The sequence below is a fragment of the Alexandromys fortis genome, unplaced genomic scaffold (assembly GCF_014885135.2).
Source record: "Alexandromys fortis isolate MF-2015 unplaced genomic scaffold, M_Fortis_MF-2015_v1.1 scaffold_23, whole genome shotgun sequence".
Lineage (NCBI taxonomy): Eukaryota > Metazoa > Chordata > Mammalia > Rodentia > Cricetidae > Alexandromys > Alexandromys fortis.
Window position 1 is genome coordinate 13,754,914 of NW_026067907.1, and position 27,705 is coordinate 13,782,618.

The 27,705-nt window shown below is 47.2% G+C and overlaps 1 protein-coding gene across 1 annotated transcript; it reads right to left on the reverse strand.

Annotated features, from left to right (window-relative positions):
• Positions 1-19,946: 19,946 nt before the first annotated feature.
• On the reverse strand, positions 19,947-27,703 carry Dll1 (delta like canonical Notch ligand 1). Its single transcript, XM_050135919.1, has 11 exons — positions 27,561-27,703; positions 27,042-27,335; positions 26,304-26,364; positions 25,846-26,103; positions 24,009-24,069; positions 23,354-23,484; positions 23,054-23,223; positions 22,721-22,937; positions 20,894-21,692; positions 20,661-20,778; positions 19,947-20,562 (listed from the first exon to the last, which is right to left on the reverse strand). The coding sequence occupies exons 1-11, from the start codon at positions 27,612-27,614 to the stop codon at positions 20,557-20,559; spliced, it is 2,169 nt and encodes a 722-aa protein (XP_049991876.1). The 5' UTR covers positions 27,615-27,703; the 3' UTR covers positions 19,947-20,556.
• Positions 27,704-27,705: the final 2 nt, after the last annotated feature.

Below are 27,705 nucleotides of genomic sequence, written 5' to 3' on the forward strand. Positions count from 1 at the left end.
GGATTCTGTAAAACCATGTGTTCATAATTTTGAGCTACTATGTTTCAATTAAGAAGTTTCCTGATGTTCCCACCCAAAAATGAGTCCCAATTCTAGCCAAGTCGTACTCAACAGAACCATTGTGTTTAGGTCATTGATTTGATGAACTGAAAAGTCAAATATAAAAAGAGAAGGAGTAAGCAAAAGACACTGGGTGCTCACTGACTGGTTTACGGCTCCCAGTGTAGACTTTCAGCAAAACACAAGTTGTGGTCCCTAGGACTCAAAGAGATCCCCAAACATCATCCCGAACCATAAATAAGATCCACAAGGGCCTCCCTCACCCCACTTGTCTGTGATGAAGATTGCTACAAAGCCATTTATTTATGGATCAAGTCACAGTGTTGACTTTCGTTCCAAATGAAAGAGGCCTGTAAGATGTTATATCTCTTTATCCCACAGTCTGACTCTTGACAGATCTTATGGCTTTAGGTCTGGTGAGGGGCCCTTTCCTGAAGAATTAGGTATGTGCCTCCAGGAACAATCTTGAGCAACTTCCAAACATGTCTGACAATGTTCAGAAGACCAGATACCTTGCAGATACAGCCCAGACCTTGATCTCCCTTATCCCCTCCAGTAGAGCTGACGCCAGCATGTATGATAAGATGGAGTTTTCCAGCACAACCCTTGCTCTCTGGAAGTCCATGTGGACTTGCCTTTGGACCCTGGGAAAACAGAAGTCATTCAAAGTGAGAATTGGGAGACCTTTTACTAAGAGGCAGATGGGGAACATCATTATTCACGGCTGTTCATTATCCATTAAACATATGAACTCATTGGACAGTCTACTCCCTGACAGAAAGGGGAATACAGCCTCTATATACGGAGGTCAGGTGCCATGCAGGTGAGGTGCGTTGAGGTCAGGCTTGACTTATCATAAAACAAAGCCAGGATTTAAGTTTTTAATCCAACAAGCTTCTGCTTGTTCTTTGTTGAAACTTACAAGAGAATCAAAATATAATGTCACCTATTTATCTGTTGCATCCAAAATATTGTATAAGGAACCACATGGTCACGGAGCTGTGTGCTACCTATGAGTTTTCAACTCTTACTTCCTTTGGTCTCCAGCTATGAGTTCTGCCAGCTAGCAATGGCAAGCCAAGAACCCTGTAATTATCCTTGAAAAGTCATGGTAAATAAGCCGCTCATTTGTCTGTGATGGTACAGATACCACTGAGAGACAGGTGGGACCACTGCTAGCGGAGCAGCTGGGAAGGACAGGCTCACAGCAGTGAGGATGCTCAGTCTGTGGAAGCTGGACCAGCATGGGAAGGTGCCCTGACTGTCTTGAAGCTGACTCCACATGGATAGAGGTCAATGATCTGATGGCAATGACGATTCCTAATACATATATGCCAACTCAGTAAATTTTTTGTCTTTTCGATTAGCTGACCACAAGCCAAATAAGTTCTAAATACGGCCAAGAACTGTTCTAGACTCAGGAAAGAGATGGGAAGTTATTCATCTCTGTAGAAGAGCAGACATACATCCTGCAGGCTTGCTAAAGGAACATTAGCCTTATACTGTAATTCAGGAAAGGCTTCCTGAAGGAGTGGACATGGAGGATATATAGGGCTTTCTTAGGATCACAACATGTAAAATATAGTTTGTGGAGTTATCTAGAGCCATCAGGTCCTGTCCAGCCCAAGTGTAAAGCTCACTGAGGAGCTAACCCTCCAGAGAAGGTACATAAAATCCCACAATTGCTCAAACTCCATGGAGTAAGGCCTCAGCTGGCCCAGATGAGCTTCTCAGATGGAGCACAGATCATACTCAACAAAGATAATGCCCCGTGACAAACTGTGGCTGCAGGGAACCAATCATTCTCAAGTAAATCTATTGGTGACGATACCTGAGGCCCAACTGTCACGTGAGCATTTGGGAAGCGGAGCCTCTGTGTGCCATAATCAATCTAGGAAACTATAACTGTGACATACAGACATTTTCAAACTGCTGACCTCATCCACCGGAGTTCTCTGCTCAAGGACACAAGATGGGAAAGAAGAAACAGGCCCACCTCCCATCTTCTTTTAAATGGCTTTATTTTATTTTCTGTGCCTGCCTGTGTGTATGTGAACCAAGTGCATGCCTGATGCCCAGAGAGGTTCATAAGATGCAGTCAGATTCCTCGGAAGTGGAGTAAATGTGAGCTTTGTAATTACTGGGAATCAACCTGAGACCTCTTCTATAGTGACAAGCGCTCTTAACCACTGAACCATCTGTCCAGTTCTCGCCACTCATTCTTAATTCTTGTGTCTCTTTGGAGCGAGCCTCAAGTAACCCACGTTGTCTTCAAACTCACTATGTAGGAGAAAGGGATATTACTGATCTTCCTTCCTCCACCTCCATGTGCTCATTCCCCATCTGCTTCTCCTTGTATTTCTTCTTCCTCCTCATCCCACTTTGTGGTCCCCAGCCAGGAGCTCATTTGTGACAGTGAGTCAACAATGCTCGCTCAGAGAGCAGCCATGGGCTTCTGGAGTGACTTCACCCCCTGAAAACTGAGGGTTTTGTCTCCATGCAGCTGTTCCAGTCGGCCCAGGCACATGGCAGTTTGGGGCCTCCCCAAGGCTGTCATCAGCACAAAACACATGGGGTAAAAATAAACCTTCATGCCAATAAATGAGCAAAGGAAAATAGAATTTCTTTTTTTGGTTTACTGCTGCCACACATAGACCTACATTGGGGATGGGCTGAGGCACTCGGAGCGCTTGGTTCCACCCTCAGCTGACTCCTGGGAAGCTGAGAAGGTTAACAAACACCGGCACATTCCACGCTCTGTGGCCAGCATGTGCTATTGCTGCTGCTGCTGCTGCTGCTGCTACTACTACTACTGCTGCTGCTGCTGCTTGCAATACCACAGCCCTCTCACGGGAGTAAAATGCAGTAGATACTCCTGGTCATTGATACCTGGTTCCGTTCTTCAAACAGCTCACAGTCCTGTCTGGCACAGATGTAAACTCTTCAAGAGTTGAAGTAAAGCAGCAGAGACATATGCCTAGGACATCAGTAAACTTTCTTACAAACTTATTTGCATCCAAGAATGCTCTGAGCTATAAAAACAAAGTATGACCCAGGAGATAGCACTTTTTCTGAGCAAAATAAACATGAGGGCTGAGAGTTCATATAGAATATGTCTCTGAGCTTGCCCACATCTGCTTTTAGCACCAGCCTTTCCAGAAGTAAACAAAGTAGCCACTGCTATCCCTCCTTTACAGAGAGGGAGAGTGGGGCAAAGTCAGGCAGAGGATTCAAACGGCATCCTGTGAGGATGCTGTTGGCCAAGGCCCAAGCCCTCACGAGACCCATGGTGCTTCAAACTCCTCAGGTACCTTTCCATGCAACTAGACGGTTGCCATAGCAACAGGGAAGGGGTGCACAATTCCACCTTCTCAGCTAGCTTGGTCAGTCTCTGGAAGGAAATTCTAACGCAAAACCAACTGACAACTACTGCTTTGACACCAAGCCGCCAGAATCACAAAAATGCCCAAAGTACTTGCCAAGTTTCTCTGGAGCATTTGCTGCTGAAAGTCTTCTGATTACATAAAAAGCCCAAAGAAGACAGCAAGCTCCTAGACAGTGTATCTGGGTCACAATGTCCAAGCTTGAGTGAGAGATTCAGATAACAGTGGGGAAATCTCAAACTGATGAATGTGTGGGACACCTCCTAAATCTCCTCTTGAGCCAAAACCCAGAGAACAGTTTGACATCATCAGAGCAGATGCAGGCACCAACTTCATCACTAGAAAAACACTCTCACCTCTGTGAGCTTCCAGTCCATGCATCTACAGTTAGCAAGGCCAGCCTTTTAGAACTCCCTAGAAGGATGGTGTGTAAGGGACTGAGCTGGTGGCCAGCACTTGACTTTAACTGACATTGGCCTAGTTTTCTCTGTGCATTGGATACAGGTTATTTGGTAAATTCCATGCATACAGATTAAAACTTAGAGCCAATCACTCGTCACTGACCAGCAATCGCCCCAGGAAACTCAGTCAAGCCCTGGACATTGACAACTCTGGGCAGAAACCAGATCATGAACTGAGAAATCAAAGCTGACGTTGGAATTTCTGAGCTGCTTCCCAGCTTATACTGCAGAGAGGAGTCATACAGGATCTCCTTCTATGGCTGAAATAATTTTTAAGAGATTGGTGGGTTGGACAGCTACCCACTATGGCAGCTAAATGTACCTTTGGTCCACAAACAGCAACATGTATCAAGATAGAAATAAACAAGGTTTTAGGAAGAAAATAACATTTTAAATCCTTGATTTTCCTGACACATTCTGATAAGAGCTACAGCAACATTAAAAAGAGAATGTTTATTATGTAATAAATTCATAGGAAAATCTTTACTATGCTACTAGAAAGTGGAAAAAGAAAAATCATAAATCTTACAACAGCACACTGGGGTCATCACATGCAGGAGCAGCACAGTGGGGACGGCACACTCACTTGGGGACGGCACACTCAGGGGTGGTACACTCAGGGATGGCACACTCGGGGATGGCACACTCACTCAGGGATGGCACACTCAGGGATGGCACACTCACTCAGGGATGGCACACTCGGAGATGGCACACTCACTCATGGATGGATAGCACACACTGAGGGCAACACACTGGTGCTAGTACACTCTCGGCAGTACACTGGGGGCAGCACACTCAGGCATCCCACACCACGACCCCCCACACACACAGACACCCTGGACATAGCACACCTACTTAGATGCAGCACACTTCGGCATCTGCCCAGATCTCCTTGGGCCCATCATGTTAGCAGGCTGCTTTTAAGAGTTGAGTCAGAAGCTGCAGGTTTGCACCTCGGTCCCCCTTGGATCAATTCCTGAGCCACCAAGGCACTAAGGTGAAGGGTGACATGGACAGACTTTAGATCCTTTTCCATGGTATAGCACGTACACTCACTGTACTGGGGGAAGGGTCTGTACTCAGGAAAGCTGTCTTTCAAAAAAAAAAAAAAAAAAAGTAGGTGCTTCTCTTGACCAGATAAGAGCCTGATACCATGGTCAAGGGAACAAGGAACACTCTACCAAAGTAAGATGTAGGAGGAACAGTCCACACCCCAAAACCCAGGACACTTGATGAGATGCGTGGGGTTCAGCTCCCCTCATCAGAGAGGTCTACCCAAGATCCCTCTGACCTGTGTTGTGGATGTTTCTCCTCTGAGCATGGGTCTGTTCGTGAGCAGATGGTACAAGCACACAAGTGAAGGATGCATGTTCAGGCCAAAGTCCTCAGAAAAGACCTCCACAAAAGCTACCTGCAAAGGGCTGACCCTGTCTGGAATCAGTGAAGCTTCTCCTGCTAGCCCATGCCATTAGCATTTGGGGAAAAACTAGAAAGTGAATATCAAACTAGAAAGTGAATTTCAATGTTCATTTAACTGGTGTTATTTACTCTTTAAAAAACAGTCTAGGATCTAGGCAGTGAGGAGAAGCAGGGTGGTGGCTGAGAGGCAGACATGAACAAGGAGCTCTAACTCCCAGATCCCTTTCCTGCGACCTGAGAAAAGTAGAGCAGTCGGGATACGGCAGGCTGCTCACCATTATTCTGTGCTGACACCCACCCACCCCTTGCCTGGGATTTGGGCCGTAGTTGTTTGAAACAGGCATTCACGTCCCTTTTTGTTTTTCAAAGAGGTCAAAGATTGGAGGCCTAAGATGAAGAGGCCAGAAACTCGATGTGGCCTCTTAGAAAATAGCCCTCCTACCAGGAGAAACACTTCTGGCAAAAGAAGTCAAAGCCAACCAGATGTCACCGGCTTTTTTTTTTTTTTTCATATGTCCCCTCAACAGCTGGCAAGACTATCAGTTTAAATTATTCGGTACGAGCATACACTTTCTATTTGTCCCCAGATAAAGGGATTTAGGCATTGTTTGTCAGTTAGGGGTGGAGAAAGCTCTGGAATGGACTTTTCTAGACAGACAGCACATGATTGGTTCTCCATTGCCTGCACCATCTCCAGCTGTGGCTGCAGCTCCTGTAATTCAAGGACAATTCCCTGGACTGAGCAGACTCGGCAGCCCACACCACCTGTCCACACAGCTGCATCTTCTGGTGGACACCAAGCTACTGCATGTCAAGAGTTTCCCATGGTTCTTGCAGGGCCTGTCCCACTTGGCATCTGATCTAGAATGTTCTTTCGCCTCCAATCATACAGGCTTGTGTGATTTCCTGGAGAGCTTGGTTGGTTCCAGTGTCGGGCAGCACCTGTTTATCTCAGGAATATTGCTACACTTCATTCACCTCAACAGAGAGGTCTCAGAAGACGCCCACTGAGGAAAAGCCTAGGACGGAGGAGCTTTGGATTCCCTGGTTGATGATGGTGATGATGCATCTGGAGAAGGTACGATGGGGCCACTCACTCCTCGCTGTGTGACGATCACTGAAAGGAGGGGGTTTTCTGTAGTTATGGGTAGAGGTGAGATCGGATTGGATTAGACTGGACCCTACATACAGACTGAGGTATTAAGGGCAGAAGAAAGACAGAGATGGGATACATCTACACACCGGAGGAAACCAAAGACTTTAGCATCTGTAGAGGCTCAGGGAGGCCAGAAACAATTCTCAGGGGAAGCCCACCCTGCCTTCCAGATCTTAGACATCCGTTCTTTTACATTGTGAAAGAGTGGATTGTGACCCTTGTCTACTCAGTCTGCAGTATTATTTATAGAAATTGTAGGGAAAACCAAAGAGAGATAGAAAGGTACCAAAGTGGAGAACTCAGGGTAAAGAGAGTAGTAAGGCTCCCAAAGAGCTTCTCTTTGATGGAGGCCAACCTGCTATGGAATAGGACCCCTAGAATAATTGAGACCAATTTTATGAGATCAGTGCCCCAAGACATGTCCTCAGCACCACAGGCAGGAAGTCTTACCCCAAAGGAGCTTCCAGAGACCTGGAATCACAGCTCTATTGCTGTGAAGAGACACCATGACCAAGGTAACTCTTATGAAAGAAAACATTTAATTGGGGGTTTGCTTACAGTTTCAGAGGTTTAGTCCTTTGTCATCATGGTGGGGATCATAGCGACATGCTGGCAGATATTAGAGCAGCAGCTGACAGCTACATCCTAATCTGTAGGCAGAAAGAGAGATTGGGTTTGGCATGGGCTTTTGAAACCTCAAACTACCCCCAGTGACACACTTTCCCCAACAAGGCCTCACCTGCTAATCCTTTTAATCATTTCAAATAGTACCACTCCCTAAACGTTCAAATATATGAGCCTTTGAGGGCCGTTCTTATTACAACCACCTGGGCCCTAAGAAGTTAACTTTGGCACTGAGCTTATGGGGGTATGGGAAAGAAAAGCCCCTGGTGTCTGCTTGACATGCTATGTCTTCCAGAGTAGCTTCGAAGGTGGTTGCTTAGACTTTATTAGATAGTTTCACATTTTGCTTTGGGATTATAACAGCAAAGGAGGTAAAAGACCAGACCCCTATTCTACCTACCCAGAAACAAGATTCCACCCAAAGCTGAGTATGGGCTCCTGGTATAACTTGTAGCTGACCCATGGAAGGGTCAGGTTCTAAGCCCCAGCTCGGGTAGTGCACAATAGAATAGCTTGCCTTCATGCACCAGGCTCAGTAGGATCTGGGTTCTTGAGTGCAAAATCCTTTGTCAGTTCTGAAAATATCTGTGGAACTATTTATTCTCAAGGCCCTGTGTTAACTCCCTCCCAGGAGCTGAACAAGAGGCACCTGTTGCTAAGGCGCCAGCGTGAGGTCGTTTCCTCACAGTTCTCCAGCCTTTTGCTGCCACCACAAATGAAGACATCTGTGCCATCAAAACAGAGAAACGGTGTCACTGAATGAAAACCAAGAGTAGAAATTGTTGATTTGCCTGGGGAGCCTAAGTGCTGTAAGGCCAGGGGACTGAGCCCCAGCTTGCAGGCACGGGGCCCCATTTTATCTCCCATGTACAGTAGACACATTGCACATCTGTGCTGTGGGCCATAAACGTCGTGCCATGAGCAAGCACAGGCCCAGTGCCAGGTAACTCAATAAATATTTGTGGAGTGAGTGAGCAAAGGCAATTACAGCCTGGGATAGTCCGTGTGTCCTGGCTTGCTCGCAGGACAACCAACGGTGCTAGAAACGCCGTAGAATGGCAGTACAGAAGGTGTCTGCCAGAGATCAGACCAGCTCTAGCTGCATCCTACCTCTCCCCTCTCCTTGTGCCCTTAAGACATTTGTACAATTCGCACCCTCTCTATCGTGGCCTAGGCTTACAATGGAGCCAACAGTTCATTTCAGAAAGATACCAGGAAGATCAAGTGCTGTCTCAAAGCAACTGCAAGGGGTTAGTGACTGAGGTTTTTGCTCTGACCTGGGGCTTCCCGGTGCCCTGCCTCCTGACTCAGCTCAGGAACACCAAAGCTGCTGCAGTAGGAAGAGACAGGAAATAGCCTTGAACATTCCAGAACAAAGCAGTTCTGAAAGCCCTTGGTTTCCCCACACAAAATATGTTTGAAAGAAGAGCTGCTAACCGTCAGCAGCTGCTCCTGGCACCTGTTATTTGGTCCCATTGTTGAAGTTCTAATGGCATTTTGGAAAGAACTGTGCATTTTTTTTCCCTGCAGAAGTACCCTGGGATCTGGACACTCGGTGACTGCATCTAACTGGTGGTCAAGAAAAAGGAGCTGAGCGGTGGGGCCACAGCAGAACCAGACCCTGCTGACATGGACCCCAACTTGTTTCCTTGTTTTCTTCCTCCATTTCTGTGCCCACTCTACAAGGGTGCAAGTGTCTTAGAGAAGGGACAGGTTGATCTCTACTGTCATGAGGGTCTGGAGTAACAGAAACCTACAAGGTATAAAAAATAAAATTTCAATATCTTAGCAGGCTGCACAAGATGCTGAGCACAGAACCTGGCCTGGAAACTTCCATCTGCCCACCTATAATCCCTCCCAAGGAGTTGCCCTGTGGGTTAGCTTCCTGGCTTCTGTAACAGCATAGCACAGCCATGACTTTAGTAACATGTTATCACTAGAGTCCGAAGGTCAGGAGTTGAACTGGGGACTTATTGGACTAAAGTCCGGGAGTTCTGAGGGATCTTTCCTCTTGAAGACTTCAGAGGGCATCTCTTTCTGCTCCTAGGAGTCAACCCAGTGGCTCATGGCTTCTCTGCAATTTCAGAACCCTTGCCCACATCCTGCGGCCACTCTGAGTCACTGGTCCTGTGGTGACCTCCTTCTCCGACTATAACCTGTATGCCTGCCTTTTCTCTTAGGGACCCTCATGACTCTATCAGGGCTCCAGCATTTGAGGGAAATCCCTGATGGGATCGCATCTGCAAGGTGAGAGAGATGGATGGCCCAGTGGTTAAGAGCACTCATTGTTCTTGAGAGCCCTCTGGTTCAGTTTCCAGCCGCCACATGGTAGGTCACAATCCTCCACAGCATCAGCTAAGGGGATCTGATGCCCTCTTCTGACTTCTGAGGGTGGCAGGCACAGCATGCACATGTTGAACTTACATACAGGCATGCAAAACACTCAGACAGAGAAATATTTTTTAAAAAGTTCCATCTGCGACAAGCCACTACCATATGAGGTTCCAGGATTAGGACAATGGCATCTTAGGGGACGATGGTTCTGTCTGCAGTATTGGTCCCCAAAAGCGCTTACTGACCAGTTCTTGCCCTCCCATGACACAGACCTCGCCACCCAATCTTTGTGGTTTGTTGGTTTGCTTGAGACAGGGCTCCTCTGTTTGGCCGTGACTGGCCTCAGATTCACAGAGATCTTCCTATCTCTGCCTCTCAAGTGCTGGGATTAAAGGCATGAACCTCCACACCCATTCTTGGGTTGTAATTCTTTAGAACTCTGTAGGATGGGTATTAGCCGGGGATGAGGAAGGAAGTTCCTTTTATCTTTTCCTTCCTCCAGTAATCTACTCAGCAAATATTGATGAGTAGCCATCACACAAGACACTATTCTGGAGACATAAAAAGATGTTAGAAATCAGGGCCATTCCAGGTCACATTTGGGGCAGCTAGCATTGAACATAGAATGTAGCCACAAAGAATAGAACCCTATCAACAAAGCCTGACATTTCTGTTGTAGACATAAAAACACAAACCCAAGGAGTCACCACAGAAGGACTAGTTTCTTGCCTGGTAGGTCCTGTCTTTTAGAATTAGGATAACACAGACCATGTTAACCTGGATGACCTCAAGAACTAATTCAGGATTTTTACTTCCTTAGTGGGCCAGAGGAGCAAAGTATAAATGTACAGAGATGCTAGATCTGCTTCCTACAAATGTCAACGTTGAGATTTCCTAAGAGGGGGGGGGGGGGAGAGAGAGCTGGTTGGCACTGTACAAAGAGGAGACAGCTTCATACCCCAAAGGACTCACCACAAGTAAGAACTGTCTACCTCACTAAGGGCTCCAATGGTCTGAGCAGTGCAGCTTGTGGGTTGCCTCGTTGTGGCCTGCCGTGACCTTGATCTGCGGATATATAAGATGTAAAAGAGCAGCAGGCAGGTACCATGGCTTGGGTGTGGTTTGAATATTCACAAGGTCTTCATGAGTTAGTGCCCACTGTGAGGGGTAAGACAGTAGCCACTGCATCTGATTGTGGTGGTCAGGTAGAGTGGATGAGGGGTGGCCAGATGAATGAGACCCTAAGGGTAGATAGAGCCCTGTGATTGGATCCTTTGGGATTTGCAAGGAGAGACTACAGACACCTGAACAATTCCATTCTTCTGCACCTCAGAATCTATCAGCTGGAGGCTCAGGCTCCTTCTCACAGCATGGGCATGGCAGGCTGTGCTAGAGGCCCATCATCTAGCGAGACTGATGTCACTTTGGTGGTCACAAGGCTGATTTCTCTAATGCCACCCAGAAAGATATAATGTGAGATCCTGGAGGTGCATCCCATCATCTACTGCCAGTGATGGCCAGCTGTACTGTCGACTGTTTTTATTCAGATAGTTGTCTACAGTGTGATGCCGGAAGGTGATTTGTAATTAAAAACTTGTTGGACACATGTGATCATTTGAACAATGATACTGATTTCAGATTCCGATTGTTTTCAGTTTTTTCGAGTTGAGTGGATAATTGACTATACTCTCTCTAGTTTGGCATGAGAATAGGTGTTAAGGTGTGTTTAATGACTGGGAGTGGCCAGGTTCTGGCTCGGGCTCTAGAAATACCCTGGGAGGCCGCAGTCTTGATAAGAGATCCAGGTAGATAGTGGCACAGAGGTAAGGAGGCACAGTGAGGCCTTGTGTTTCCCCTTTCTCACAGGTACAAGTCTCCAGACCCCAAGACCTGTCCTTCAGCCCCTAGCTGCCCAATCCCCCTACCCTGTCTGGCCCTAGATACCAGTCAGAAGTGGCGGTTTAATCTGACAGACAAATGGTAGTTGGGGAGAGAGATAGTGGCTGCCCTTCTCTTTCCTGAAGCCATTGGAAGAGCCACGTCCTCCAAACTTCCTAGAAGAGCTGGCTTGTGAGCAAATGCCCAAAACCTTCAACAAGAGAGCAGTAACCTCAGAGAAGTAGATTGGACCATTAGGTGCGAAGACAGCAGATTCAAGGGTTCAAGAAGTGGGGTGGGAAGCTAATCAAAGCTATTAACTCACCTTTGGGAGCCTCCACAAGACAGCATTGTTAGGCAGACTGGGCAGAGAAGCCAGGTCCTAGCTTCTCACATGAGCGGGAATGAGGTTAGGGTCCCAGCCATCTGCCTTACCCGTAACAAGTCTATGGAATTGCTAAACAGTGTATTAAAACAGTACCAACTCCCACAAAGGCTGAGGTGTAATGCGGACAGAGGAGAGAGGTCAGACCTGTGATCTTGATGACAGGGGCTACCCAGAGGAGTACTCTCTAGGTGAATGGTTATATTTTGCCTACATCACAGATTGAGTCTCGCAGTGTATATTCTTTTGAGCACAAGACACGTGTGCATTTGAGTACATGTCAACCATAGAAGCACTTCTCCCTCGCTGCATATTAACCACAGATAAACACATTGTTGTATGTAAACAGTTGACATACGCCCACCTCTTTGTGTGCCAATCATTGACAAATCTACCCTGCTATGTGTCAATCACATCCACCTCACTATACATTTAATAGGTGCATGCTCGCTTCATCAAAGACATAAATGCCTCTCTGTGTGTGTAAAATACTGACAGTTTGTACATCTCTGTGAAAGTCAATAATATGTATGCATATTGCTGCGTGTGAATCCCACCTAAAATCATGCTAGTTTTAAAAAGAGGGACTAGCCAAGTACCTGTAATCCCAGCCGTCAAGAGGCTGGAACTCAACCAATAGCCCAGTCAGCCTGGGCTATATAACATGAACCCAAGAGCAGGAGTAAGAAGGTAAGGTAAAACCACACCAACTAATAAATAAAGCTCAAAGCACATGGGAGAATTTTCTAAATATCTGGCAGCTTCAAGAAAAGTGACTAATGGTCTGTAGAGGAGTGTCCGTCAGTCAGACATTCCGGAAGGGGATGCCCCTATCAGTCTGTGTTAAACAGAATTAAAAGAGCTATGCCATTTTTTCATTTCTCACATTGACAAATGAACTTTTAAAGTCATAGTGTCTCTTGGTGAAAGAAGAAATGGTAGCATTATGAACTGGTATAAATTTTGTTGGGAGTTCAGAAATACATAACAACACTGCCTAGAATGCTTAGAATGCTTCCTCTTGACAGAACAATTTCACTGCTGATGAAATTTCAATTCATTGTCATTAAAAAGTGGGACAATTGGTGTGTTAAATGTGTGATGATTCAGTAAATGTTATTAAACAGACCATATTTTGAATCAATCGATATAGAGGAAGTGGTTAAAAAAATTAGCACATAGAGAGTAGCCTACAGTAATTTTTCCACTTGAGATGTTTGCCGGTTACAATATAAATGTTGGGAAGGTCTGTTTATTGGTTTGCCAGCTGATTGAGTTGAATGACAAGCTTTAAAGCCAGATTTGTAGGACTTGGTGTAGCACCCAACAAAAGAGGCCAAGGGCTTTAGGGATGGGTTGATAGAGCCCAGAGCAGGAGCTCGGTATGAGCTCCAGGTGCCTGTATCTCATCACTGTGGATCCTTGGCTGGGATGACCCCAAGCTTGAAGGAAGCATAATGTCTATGCCCCCAAGAAGAACCAGACCCTAAGGCATCTGTCAGTCTAGAGAAATCTGTGCCTCCAAGGCAAACGTGGGTTTCATTTCTTATAACTGTTATGGAGGCCAGCATGGACACTGGATTCAGTAAGTACAGGAATCTATAAACTGCCTTAAGGAAGTACACTTGCTCTAAATCATGAACAAATAGTCCCAGCAACAGCATATGGAGTTTTGTGTGGTAAATATTTTTCACTTCCAAGGTCAAATCACCCAGTCATCTCAAATTTGTGGACTCTTTTTCTTTAATTTTTATTATTAAAATTTTATTATTCTTTAATTTTTAACATATATATGCATGTCAACACATAAATACAACCTGCTCATTCTGGTTTGTTTTTCATCTTTCACATATTAGTTCATTTGGTGTGGTTGTATAGTCTCAGAATGAGCCCAGGTCCTGCTGACCCTGTTCAATGTTGGTTGTCTAGATGTGATTTCTGGGTGCTAGATAACCATTGCAGGGGCTCATCCCTGGGGAAGACCGAGTCTCCCTCTCTCAACATTCCTTACGTGTCTGTAGTTTCTCTTCTAGGGCTGAACCCCCATGAGACCGCCCCTTTATGTTAGCATGTCTATTAGTGCTGTCCTCATTCAGGTCTTGTTTAGGTAGCCAAATTGTTGAGGTCTCATTGGTGTGGCTTCCCTGTCATTTCTAGGAGACACAATCTCACAGCAGAATTCCTGCATGGCCCTTAAAGACTTTCTGATCCATTTTCTGGGGTGTTTCCTGAGCCTTGGGTTCAGGAGCTGTGCTGTAGATCTGTAGATGTACCCAATGGTGATGGGTATCCCATGGCCAGTTGTTCTCTGTATTTTGACTAGTTATGATTTTCTATAATGGTCTCCATCTTTAGCAAAGAGAAGAAACTTTTGCTAAGGGTGAGAGCTACATTTACATTTGGTTATCAGTGTTTATAACACAGCTAAAAATTATGCTGGTTTGGTACCATTTTAATTCTTTTTGTTTTCTTCCTTTTGAGACAGGATCTTTGTGGCTATCCTGGAACTTGCTACGCAGACCAGGATGCCCTCTAACTCACAGATATCTGCCTGCTTCTTCCTCCCAAGTGTTTGGATTAAGCTGTGTGCCATCACACTCAGCACCATTCTAATTCACAAAGGGATGGTGCTTGTTAATTCTGTAAGTGGGAAAATTACCTAAGAGCAAACCTGCTTTCCCTCCTCCATCCCTCCCTATTTCTCACACCCCTCTGTTCCTCCCTCCTTTTCCCTACCCTGTCCCTACTCCTCCGAAACAATACTAATCCTATCAAAGATACAGCTCAGGTTACTTTTTTAAAAAAGGACCCTGAACATCTAGACCAAAGTAGAACCCGCAGTTTGAACCACCATTGATATCTGCAATGTCTAAAAGGTGGTGAGCTGGGGGTAGAAAGGAACAAACTTCTGATTTTACCCATCAAATGTCCACATCCAGTTGTAAAGCAAGACTCGGCTGTCAAAGTTCTGTTCTACAGCCAGCACCTCAAAGCAGATATGTCTGTCCTTCTCCTTTGATAACTCTGAAGCTCAAGTTAACATATATAAGATTACCTAGCTTATTCTCAATGGTGTTTTTTCTTAGACAGAGTCAGAGAAGCTTTGTCCTAAGAAGGGCCATGGCTGTATGAATATTAGCTGGGTTTAAATGTCTGCTGAAAAGTGACCACCTCTTGGCCAGTCATGGACATTGAGCCATGTTCCTCCTTTGCAGCAGGAGGCCCAGACTGAAATCCTGAGCAGTTTCCTCTTCCTGTATCTTCAATCTCCCTGTTAAGACTTTAATGAGTGATCCTAGTCGTGTTTTTCCCATCTGTGCAAGATATGATATATCCTACAACACGGTTTCATTCTGGTTGCCTCCAGCAGTCAATATCATTTCTATTAAAGTTGAAATATTAAGAGTAAGTATCCAGAAAAGGTTTCTACAGAGACTTGGATGTCTCTTAAGAAGAAAAAAGAGAGAGAGAGAGAGAGTGTATTGCTTTAGCTCAGATGGAAGATCTAATGATGGCACCTTTGGCAGTGATGTAATGCAAATGAACATAAATACAAACTATTGTGGTTTTTTCTTTTTCTTTCTCTCTCTCTTTTTTTTTTTTTTTTTTTTTTTTTTTTTTTTTTTTTTTTTTTTTTTTTTNATTTTCGAGACAGGGTTTCTCTGTAGCTTTTGGTTCCTGTCCTGGAACTAGCTCTTGAAGACCAGGCTGGCCTCGAATTCACAGAGATCCGCCTGCCTCTGCCTCCCGAGTGCTGCGATTAAAGGCATGTGCCACCACCGCCCGGCCTGTTGTGTGTTTTTAAGATACTAATATTCTGCAGGGATACAATACTCTTAAAAAGTCGTCTCTGGCTTGTTTTCAAATGGCAAATGTCAGAAATGTCAGGGAATCTTCCAGTATCTTGCATTGATAGAAACACTGCTATCAGTACTATCTCATAGCACACCTCCTGTGTGAGCCATGTCATAGAATAGTGCCCTCTATCTTTCCTGGTGTTTTTTAAAAAGTTCATAGGCTGAGAAATAGCAAACTTGGCTTACCCAATGCCAGGTAAACATGCACTCACTGTGTACTTGGGTTGTATCTCCACAACCAGCTCTCGGAATAAACACAAAGGAATACAGTCAAATGCTCAGATAATTTCTATGCTTGGATTCAAGTTATGGTTACAAATTCTTGGGACACTGACCGTGATCAAATGTCCAGGCACGGCTTCCTGACTGCAGGGCATTTTCAGAGAGTTGATCAGAATGACAAGAGAACACAGCATACCAGCAGCTGGAGAATTACTTCCAAAGTACAAGGTTTAGGGATCTTCCAACAGCCTATTTGGACAGAGCCAAAGGCTAAAGGGTCAAAGGGAGAAGAACATGAGCTGAAATGCCAGGGACAGTCAGGAGCCAGATTACACCAAGGCCCAAGAGGCCAAGTTAAGAATTTGAAACCCTGTGCTGAAATCATAGAAACTATTATTCATCTCAGCACATGCTGAGATTAGTGAGCCACTGTGTTTGAACAACATAGTGGTCGCAGCAGAAACAGGACCTTCAGCAGTCCCACACGACTGCATCACTGGCTAGCTGTAGGCTCAGTGGAGCACTTAGATCATGTGCAGAGCCCACATGGAGCGGAGTTTAGACCCAAGGTTCTGCTATGAAAATTCTTGAACTACTCTCTGCACCCAACCAAGACTGCTTACCCTGAGTTTTATAAGATTTCCCATCTGAAAGATGCCTATGCCAAGATGGAAAACCTCGCTGAAATGGGAGGCGGTGGCGGGGAGGAGGCAGAAATCTTAAATAAATAAATAAATAAATAAATAAATAAATAAATAAATAGAAAACCTCGCTTAAGCCCCTCACACTCAGACCACCTGTTAGAACATTACAGCCCACAGAAAGATCACTGCGCACGTAGTCATCGAAAAGCTCATCTTAAAATTTCTGCTTATGGGAAGTTTCAAGCATTCGAGAGAGAAGTGAAATTGATTCCAGCTATGTTTATCCAGCTTCAACCACTTGGTGTAGCCCCTGGTTTGTTCTACCCCCACTTGCTAGCACATCCCATCTGGGGGCCTGAAATAGATTTCCTAACCCATACTACTTCATTCAGAAACGCTTCAGAGTTTTTCCCTAAATGAAAAGGACTCTTCTTTTCATTGAATTCAAAATAAGAATATATCAAACCTAAATACTGAGTAAGTACACATTTGCAACCACTGAGGTATCTGGACAGCATTTAAGTTTCTCCAGTTTGTTCATAAATTTTTAAACTCTTTGAAACAGAAACCAGATCTAGATATTGCAGTCAGCGGATACATATCATCCCCTGTTAATTTGTCAGTTCTCTGTAAATTCTTTTGTTGTCCCAGCAGCTTAGCTGACCTACATAGTTCCCAGGATGCTGAATATAGACCCCCTGTGGTCCTCTGCTTGATCATGTGATTGGAGATGTATCAAATGCAGGTTCAGTTTGGAGGAAAAAATACTTTGTCACTCGCATTGTTGACCAGCGTTGAATTTACAGCTATCAGTTCAAAGCAGGAAGTACACCTGTAAAGTTCTGCCCATTGGATGAGTAGGTTCACGTCCTGAGCCCTTGAAGAAGCCTTTTCAAAGCCTGCACACTTCTATTTTGGTGGTTGCCATTACTTTGAACTTCATGAAGGCACAAAATTAACACAGCAGTTGCTGCTCTTCCTCCACCCAAAGGAACCGGGGAGGTTGAAGAAAGACAAGTCGCAGGAGGCAGACAAGGACTCTGCAAGGGAGAAAGGTGCTCAGAACACAAAGCATTGTGAAACAGCCCTGCCAAGAGGCCAGCCACATTCAGTACCATTCCCTCCGCTGTGACATCAAGAGAGAAGGCCACAACGGTCTCCACTGGGTGACAACCACCCAGGAGTCTACGCAAGCTCTTATCCACGTGGAGAATGATGGCGTGCAAAGTCCTCACGGACTATGATTTTAGTAATAAGTTTCTTTCCAGTATTCACACACTTCTGGAAGCACAAAGTTTAAGTTCATACCAAAAAATGTAAGTAAGAAAAACCTATAAGTAAGATATAGTGGTTTGAAAGAAAATGACCCCAAAGGGAGTGGCTCTATTAGGAAGTATGACTTGTTGGAGTAAGTGTGGCCTCATTGGAGGAAGTGTGTCACTGTGCAGGTGGGCTTTGAGGTCTCCTATGTTCAAGCTACTCCCAGTCAGACAGACCACTTCCTGTTACCTTCTCCAGCACCGTGTCTGTCTGCACATCACCATGTCCCACCATGATGATAAGGGATTGAACCTCTGAACTGTAAGAGAGCCTCCCCAAATAAACATTTTCCTTTATAAGAATTGGTGTGGTCATGGTGTCCCTTCACAGCGACAGAAACCCTAAGACACAAGACTATATCCCTACCCTTCCTCCCTTCCATCCCAACCCGTAGTCTTACTGAAATCCAAAGATACTGGCTATGGGATTTGACAGGAGGAAGTTGGGGGGCGGGCGGGGGTTGGAGCCTCCTGTTCTGACCACTGGATTCGTGTTGGCACAGGTCTTTCCTACTATGTTGGCAGCCAGCCATACTCCAACACTCCTCAGAACATGAAAAATACTGAGATCCAGCTCAAGTATTATTCCGATTAAAAAGGATCTTCTATTTTTACACCATCATTGTTCCTTCCTTCCTCGTTCCTTATGGCATACTTGGAGAGAAGCAGAGTGCAGGCCTTGGCAGGCATGACCAGAGGCTAAACATGGCTGGGCGCAGTTTGGTGTTGTGAGTCACCATTGGCCCACTCTTGTCTGGGCTTTTATATGGCTGTTTTTAACTGATGTACTTGAATTTCTCACTATAAGTGGCATCAACTCAGACTCTGAAAAACCACTTGCACAAACACACACACACACAGTTTAGCTTCTGCTAGGGTCCTGGATTCCTAGTCAGAAGCTTTAAGCCACCTACCTTCTTCTTAAGCAGTTGCTTTCCCCAGATGAAAGATGAATTATCCTTTGGTTTTTACAAGGTTGGGAAGATGAAAGCAGTGTTATGTTTAAACACTTTTGTAGACTGGGCTTCACAAGAATCCTAGCATGTTACATACTCCTGAAACTGGTGTGAAGAACGTACCAGCCACAGCTCATCCCTGACCACTTATGGAAGGAGAAATTACCCACCCGCCAGCTCCCCAGATACAAAGAGCCCCTAAGTAAGAAAGAGAGCGGTTGAGAAAGTGGTGGGTGGGAGATTGGGCCTCTTACTACTTCACTGGAGACACTCTCATTAGTAACAGCCAAGGCTGTCCTCAGTGAGAACTATGCCTGGTGATGATCAGGACAGAAGACTCTGGGGACTGAGCCTTCTTAGCAGTGTTCATTCCCTCAGCATCAAAGACTGATATATGGAAAGTTCTATCTGCTTTTTCAGCTAGCCGTACCAGGAAGGCTTCCTTCCACTATTTCACTCTTTTGTACACAAGAGTAAGGCCCCCTCTTCCCCAGTATGTACTTACCATCTGGGATCTGACTCTGTACCAATTCCCTGGAAGGACTAAAAACATAGGTCCTACATCCCCAGATCATGTTTGCCTGGATCTTAATGTTACAGCTACTTGGGACTCCAGAGCCAGTGACTTCGCCTACAAGCTCCACTCTCCTCTCCCGTCAGGTAGAAATAATAACACCAGTCTCATGAGTGGAATATAATGAGAGCCTGGCATACAGTAGGCGGCCAATAAAGAAGACGGTCACTGCTACTTTCTCTCTCCCCCCCCCCCCCGTGATGGCTTAAATTAACTAGCCAACTAGCTTTTAGAATGAACTAGAAATAAACTCACTAGGAAGTGAGTAAGCCTTGTTCTAAGACAGAACAGCTTCGCCATGGTGATTTCCAAGTGACTAACTGACATTTGACCCTAGTGAAGCTTCGTTACAAGTCTCTAAAAGTATAATGTTTGCAGGAAGTCACCATATCTTTAAAATATCTCGGTACCACTCAGATACATCATGGAAACTGCAAGTGCCTCTCTAACGAAGGCAGCTTGTGAGGGCAAATCCAGAGTTCCAGAGAAAGCAGAAGGAATGCTTTCTTCTCCACTGACACCAGGCAAGGCCTTTATAAAGACACAGACATTGTTCCTCTTCTCATGGTCTTGTGAAAATGGATATGTGAGGAGACAATGCCTAGAAACTACACCCAAGGTTGTACTTCATTATATTTATTTTGGAAAAATATTTTTAAGATGAATTTCTTCATTAACAAAACAGTAAAAAACTCAAATAACATTTGCACAATATTCCATAAATACATTTATATACAAAAAAATATAGTCACATAGACCCGAAGTGCCTTTGTACATATTTACCAAAATTTAAATTATAAAAAAATGAACATCACAAAATACTCAAGCTTTACAGATATCATGAAAAATATTTTTACAAATCCAAAAAATAACACACATTTTTTTCCGTCTAGAAAAAAAAAAACACATTTCAGTATCAAAAAGGACAGTAAAGGCAGTTGTGTTTCTAGTTCAAGGAAAGACTGGCTCATAGTAATCCAAGACAGACATGTCGGCAGTGCGTGCTTCCTATACGTATCAAGTCACTCGTCCACTTTAAATATATAATCTTCAAAGCAACTGTCCATAGTGCAATGGGAACGTCCAGCAGGCAGTGCAGCGGCAGCCGAAGCCCGGGCTGGCAGTGTCCGGCACCTCTGCTAACTCCGAGAGAACCAGCTCCGCTTGAGCCTGCTTCTCAGCAGCAGTCCCTGGGGCCTCCCTTCCTTTCAGCAGCATCCGTTGGGGCTATATCCTTGGAATTTTGTTTAAGAGAAATGGGAATTTCGCCACATCGCTTCCATCTTACACCTAGAAAGGCCCAGGGGACAGGACAGGAAGTTAACTTCAGAAAGAAACAGACCTTCTCCCTATTACCCACGTCTGTGACAAGAGCGTTGCACACTGACCTCAGTTGCTATGACACACTCATCCTTCTCGGCCGATAGAACATACACCGACTGGTACTTGGTGTCCTTTGAAGTAGAGTAGACTGACTCGGGCCTTTTTCTGTCAGGGACCTCTCCTCTGGAAGGAAAAGTAGAAAGAACCATAATAAACACACAGGAATGTGATTGAACAAGGACATATCCAGACTATGGAAAGACCTTCCTGCCCTCCTTGCCCAGCTCAAAGCACACACCCCCGGAGTGTTGAGGTGCCCTTGTCTTCTCCCGCAGAGCCCTGTGACTGGCACTTGGTGTCACGTTTGCTGTGTGCATCCCTGATGGTGGCTTCATCTCCCTTGAGGTCTCGAACAAGGTTATAGTCCACAGCAGGGTATCGGGCCTTAAAGCTGCTCCTGTCAGCACCATGGTCCCCATGAAAGTCCGCCTTCTTGTTGGTGTTCTTGATCTGTGTAGCCCCAATGATGCTGACAGAAACATCCTTCTCACGCTGGCAATTGGCCAGGTTGTTCATGGTCTCTGTCTCTCCTCCACAAGGGTCAGGTGGGGGCTGGTGCTTCTGTAGCTTCAGCCGGACACACACCACCACGGCAGCACAGCCCAGCAGCAGCATGAGAACAAACACCACCCCGGCACACACGGCCACCCAGGGGAAGGGCGCCCCCTGGCTCTCCATATGCCTCTCGCTAAGGTCCACCACCATGGGGCCCTGCGGTGGCTCAGGGAGCAGGAACTGGCAGTTGGGGCCACCGTAGCCCTGGGCACACTCACACATGTAGCGCTGACCCCTCTGGTGGCAGGTGGCCCCATTGTGGCAGGGTGCATGCTCACACCTGCTGACGGGGGCACTGCAGTTCCTGCCTGTGTAACCAGGAGGGCAGGTACAGGAGAAATCATTTACACTGTCTCGGCAGGTGCCCCCATTGGCACATGGGGAGGAGGCACAGTCATCTATGTTGTCTTCGCAGTATCTCCCAGAGAAGCCAGCCTGGCACCGGCACAGGTAGGCATTGCCGAGGTCCACACACTTGGCACCTGGAACACAGGGGAGGCACAGTCATATATGGGCACACAGAAGTTTAATCACCAATCAGACACGCTGATTTACACATACCACAGATGCAATGATAGTTTGGTTTTGTACTGCACATCCTGGGATCTCAAATACACCAGAACGAGACCTACACATTAGAAATAATAAGAGCTTTTGTTTTTGTTGCCTGAATTAGGCAAACTCCCTACATCACTAGTACCTTGCTCCCCACATTTCTGCCTCAAACAGGGTCTTGCTAGATTTGGCAGGATGGCCTTGAACTTGATCTTGCTGCAGTCTCTGGAGTTACTGGGACTACAGGTCTGGGCCACCATGTCCAGTCTCTAGATCAGTGTTTGGACAGCACTGTGTAGGGCATTTTGCCTGATCACTACCTTCTTCTCACGACCACAAGACAAGGGATACTACACTAGCAGATCCAGGTTACAGGAGGAGAAATTAAGGATTATAGGGAATATCACATTTGCTGACGGCACAGGGAGTGAGAAAGGACTGAAAACAGGGGAGGAGGCAGACAGGAATGAAGACAGTGAGAAAGCGGGGAAGGGAAGGAAGAGGGAGGAAGAGAAAAGGGACGGAAAGGCAACTATTGGGTCCATCACCCTTCTGAGTCTATTTTAGGTACCTGACCTCTCTTCCACCAGCAAGAGGTTCATGGTGCAAAAAGCATGCCTCCTCATACTTGGTACCCTAACTGCTATCTGGAGCGAGACTCTCTTCCCAAAGACACAATGGCTGTGCTTCCTCTATCGGAGGAGAGCCTGCAGAGCTGTGGATGGTGACAGGCACCTGAACATTGACCCTGACTGGGTTGTGGCCTGCTGACCAGGGCACTTCTTGCACCACCAATGTGTCGCTAATCCTCCTGATTGCATGTCTTCCTCCCAAATCCTCATGGAACTGATTCAGGGAATCCACAAACCCAAGATGACTCCCAGAGCAATGTGTTCCTCTAATAAGAAAGCATATGCCTTTGGAGGCAGTAACCAGACATCCCATTGACCCTCACCATTAGAACAGGGGGAGGAGCTGCAGAGATCCATCTTCTTCTCACAGTTGAAGCCAGAGAAGCCCGAAGGGCAATGGCAGCTGTAGCCTCCGTCAGGGTTGTCTGAACACCGTCCCCCGTTGAAGCAGGGGCCATCTGCACAAGTCATGGCACTCAGCTCACAGATCTTCCCATAGAAGCCGGGAGGGCAGGTGCAAGAGTAGCTGTCCTCTAGATCCTGGACAAGAAGGGCACAAGAGTCTTTCTCAAGCTGTTGCAAGAACCTACACACTTCACTTAAAATCAACAATCCCATCCGTCTTCAGGTAGCACAGCACAGTGCCCACGACTCACCGTGCAGCTCCCCCCATTCCTGCAGGGACTTGGAGCACACTCATCTACTTCCAGTTCACAGTTGGCACCTGTATACCCAGGTCGACAGGAACACGTGTAGCTCCCCTGGCCTGTGTTGGTGCAAGTGGCTCCATTCCTGCACGGCTTATGGTGAGTGCAGTAGTTTAGGTCTGCCGGGGTAGAGACAGGAAAGGAAAGGGGGCAGGAAAAGCCCACGATCAAACACAGGAAGAATCTACTTTTTAAGTGAGCATCAGGCTGCTTTGAGAGAACCTGGCAATCACAGAGGGAGGGACTTACCCTGGTTGCAGAAAAGGCCCCCCCAGCCTTCCTGGCAGTTACACTGCCAGGGCTGCTGGCAGGTACCATGGAGACAGCCCGGGTATCGGATGCACTCATCACAGTAGCGGCCCTGCCAGCCAACTCTGCACCTTGGAAAAGGCAAAGCACAATCATGTTGCCTTCTAGATTCACAAGGGTGTTCTCACACACCAATATCTCTAGAAGCAACAAGAAGTTACCAGTCCTCAAACTAGGCATCACTAGAACTAGCTGAAAACCCCTGAGCTGTTGTCCCCTCTCAGATGAAGGGCACAGTGGATATCCTGGCTTTCTTTAACATGCACAAGGACTATGGATATGAAATGTCATTTCCCATGCAAACTTTTTAGCTGAGACCTGTATATTCTCATTGAGTATGAGCTTATACGTTTTCAGACCTTTATTAGAGCAACATCTCCCACTCAACTGACTCCCTAGGATGTTTTATATGGGGCGGGGGGGGAGCAAGAAGAAAAGGTGAACCAGGCAATGTGGCATGGAGATCCTGCAGTGAAGGGTTATGAGTTCAAGGCCAGCCTAGACTACATAGAAAGTTCTCTGGGGTACATAGGAAAATCTCATAAAAAAAAAAAAGAAGAAGAAGAAAAGAAGACGCAAAGCTTTGCAAACTTACTTGCACTCCCCTGGCTTGTCACAAAATCCATGCTGGTCATCACAGCCTGGCAGACAGATTGCTGCAAGCAAATAAACACATAGGTTACAGCCCCACCCCAGGAATTTCCTGGTATCACCAGGTGAGACTGGGGCAAAATTAGCAGTACCCACTCTGTAGGTCCAGGCTGAGTGGATCCCAGGCTGCAGAGCCTGGCCCACCCTGGCTGGTGGCTTTGGACTTCATTCAAGCCTGGGGTGAGCATTCTTCTTAACATAGTGCTTCCAGGACAAAAGGGCTCTCAGAAGCCCCCACTCCTACCCCGTCCCTTTTTCTTCTAAAAGAGGGTCAGAAGTCTTCTCCCTCCTCCCTCCCCCACTTTCCAATTCTATGCACAAAGCTCCACCTCTTAATATCCCAGAAAGTGTGTGTGCAGATAAGAGTGGACAGCTGGTGTGCAGCGTGCAGGGCAGGACAGCTGCTCCATTGTCTCTTCCCTCACGCAGCTGCCCCAGCACAACAATGCTGCCCCCACCCAACCCCCAGCCCGAGCATGTGTGTGTGCACTCACACAAGCGCGTGTGTGCACATACCCCTCTACCAATGGGAATGGGCAGAGTCCCCACCGCCTATCCTCGGGGAGATCTAATCTACGGCACGCGTAAGCAGGGCGGGGAGACACCCCAGTGTTTGAATAAGAAGAAAAGTTTAGATTTCTGACTACCCAGGAACCATTGGCCCCTAGAGAGGAAAGCTGCCGTGGGAGGCCAGAGAAGCCCGAAGAGGTGGGGGGTGGCCACAGGCTGAGGTTTTGAGCTGGCTCATTTCCCCAGTTATGAAACTCATTAATGGTCAGCAACTCCAGTTCTTAAGAAAACAGCCAGCTCTGGCCAAGGCGGGGCATCAAAGGCGCGCCAAAGCCCTTAAGGATATGGGAAGCTAGGCAACAATGGCATCCAGTTCTCACTGAAGTAAGGACCCCTTCATCCTCAGGCAAAACATTAAAACTAGAAAGCTACTCCATATCCTCCTGCAGGCACTGACAGAGGTGTTGGGCCTCACCAAGTCCAACGTTCAACTGCTCCAGGGCAAGAGAACAAAAGTTCACCAAGCCCTGACTGAAAGGAAAGGCCATTCCTACAGGTGGGACAGATGAGGCCTCAGAGAGCTGGAGGGGGTCCACTGAGGTCCCTATGAACCAGAACCAGAGCCGGAGTCCTCCCTGTGACCCTCGTCCCCTGGTTTGCAAGAGCACTGCAAGACATCAGTTACTACATTTCTTTACAGACAGTGCTCTGTAAGCATTTAGACCACAGATCAGGTGCCTTCTACCATATGGCCCTGCAGTCTGCCTCGGCACGCCTGTGGACTTTCCACAGCCCAAAGGATTGAAGACTTCCCTACAGGACAGGACACAGAGTATATCCCAGGGAATCTTTGGAAATGGATTACTCTGTGGGCAGGTCAGGCATCCTAACTCCATGGAGGAAAGGGAGGGCTTCCCAAAGAGACATTGTCACTGCAAGAACTGTTGGACTATGAGCCCTCCACATCCCTTCTCTGTCCCTCCCTTCCTTCCTCCCTTCCCTTTCTAATACAAAGGTTCTAGGGAGAGCACAGTCTTACTTCCTGACCCCTGGCCTTGTCTCTGAACTCCTCCCTGTGAAGAGAAGCAGCTTCCTACATTGGATACAAGGTCTCCCTTGTTAAAATGCCCGAGTAGGGCATAACTGCCACCAACCATAAAACAAGACACTTCTGCTCCTTAGGCCTCAGTTTCCCCCACTGAGCCACCTCTACCATCACCTGTGTCTCTTCCCATAAGTGGACCCTTGGAGTCATCCTCCCGCGGACTCACGTTCAGTGCAGTACTGGCCTTTCCAGCCAGGGTCGCACACCTTCTCCCCTCTCTCCCCGCAGGTGAAGTGGCCGAAGGCATCATCCCGGGGTCGGCAGAACACGGAGCAGCCTTCACCGTAGTAGTGTTCGTCGCAGACAAACCGGTAAGAGTACCGGAGGTCTGTGCGGTCGCTACTGTGAAGGTCCTGTGACCACTCCTCTCCCACGGTCAGGTACCCCTGCTTGGTCAGGCGGCTGATGAGTCTCTCTGGATTCTCTGGGAGAGAAGATGCGCAGGTTGGTTCTGATAACACTCAGAGGCCAGGAAGTGAGGGAGTGGCGGGGATGCTGTCACCATGGGTTGGACTCTGAACTCCTCCAGGTGCACAATGAAGACATCAGAGGATTTGGGTGAGGGGGTAAAATAAAATGTGTATCAGCAAGGAGTTTGCACTGTGTCCAAGTTTGGTGTCTTACCTGTTGCAAGGTCATCGGGAGAATCTGTGTGGAGAGCTTCAATGATCAGAGAGAAGGTACCCTGGGGAAAAGGGAGAGGGTGAATGATAAACCGGAAGCGTGGAGGAGGAGGAGGAGGAGGAGGAGGAGGAGGAGGAGGAGGAGGAGGAGGAGGAAATGCATTAAGGGCTAACAAGTCCAGAGTCAGTTCTATGTATGGTGCCAGTGAGGGTCAACTCCTATCACTTTCCTTCAGAAAGCAGAATGATTTTAGAGTGGTTTTCCCGTGTGTGCTTTTTAAAATATGTTAATACAGGAGGTTGTGTTTGTTTTCAAAGGGAGAGAGTTCTGGAGTCAACAAGGTTCGGGATGTGGAAGAAGAGAGGGCCTCTGTGTCTGTCATTAGTTTTCTGGTGTAGAGCAGTCCCTGCTCTAGCAATGGCACAGTCAGAGGCCTAGCAGCTAGAGGAACAACAACTCTCCCAATCTTGGGAGGGGGAGGAGCATTCGGCCCTCCAGATAAGTACCGAGGTGTATAAGAAACGCCCTGAGCTTGCAAAGGCTTCTGGTGCTCCACAAGCCTTCCTTAACCTCCAGAGACTGCACGCCAATTCCCGGGAAGAAATCAAGACCACAGGCGTGTCTTTGTGGAATTCTCCAACCCTTATCAGTGGCCAATGCCTTCCTCCCTCTGCCAGCCACCCGCCCACCACCCCTACCCTTCCAGGCCCAGTCGGGTGCGCGCAGGTGCCCACTCACTGGCCAGGTGAAGCCGAAGGGGAAACGGATGGGGTTGCTGAAGGCAGGGTCGATGCCTGCGCCATCAGGCAGGCTGAAGGAATCGACACCCAACACTGGCGTGACTGCGCTGCCGTAGGTGCAGGGTGGCTCCGGGGACACGTTGGCCTGATAGTGCTTGAGGCATACGCGGAAGAAGGTCCTGCAGGCGCACGGCGGGCCTGAACCCCCGCGGCAGCAGTTGCGGTTCCCCAGCAGCCCCTTCTTGTTGACGAACTCCTGCAGCTTCACCTCAAATACGCCGGAGCTCCAGACCTGCGCAGGGAAGGGGCGTGAGGACGCACTGGCGGCGGAGGGGCCCGGGCGCGCGGGCCCTTGCTAGGACGCAGAGGCCGAGGGCACCGCAGCGCCCGTCCGGAGCCGCCCACTGCCAGGCAGCTCTCGGGGTCGTAGCTGCCGGAGTCGCTTGGGGATGGACAGCTGATCAGCTTGTCCGGCTCCCCTCCCTCCACCGCGCAGCAGCCCCGCCCGGCCCCCTACCTGGCACAGCAGGGCCGAGACCACGGCAAGGGCTAGCGCGCTCCGACGGCCCATGGTACCGCTGGACGCCTTTGCTCTCCTACAGTATCCTCTGTTCTCTCTTCTTCAAAGACCCAGGAATGCCAGGAAAGTCTATGTGACCCTA

Coding starts and splice junctions, on each gene's coding strand:
- Dll1 (XM_050135919.1), bottom strand. CDS start 27,614: ATGGGCCGTCGGAGCGCGCTAGCCCTTGCCGTGGTCTCGGCCCTGCTG. Junction 22,938..23,053: donor GGAATGGGGGGAGCTGCACG/GTGAGTCGTGGG, acceptor CTTCTTGTCCAG/GATCTAGAGGACAGCTACTC. Junction 20,779..20,893: donor GGCACCTCAACACTCCGGGG/GTGTGTGCTTTG, acceptor TTTTCCTTCCAG/AGGAGAGGTCCCTGACAGAA.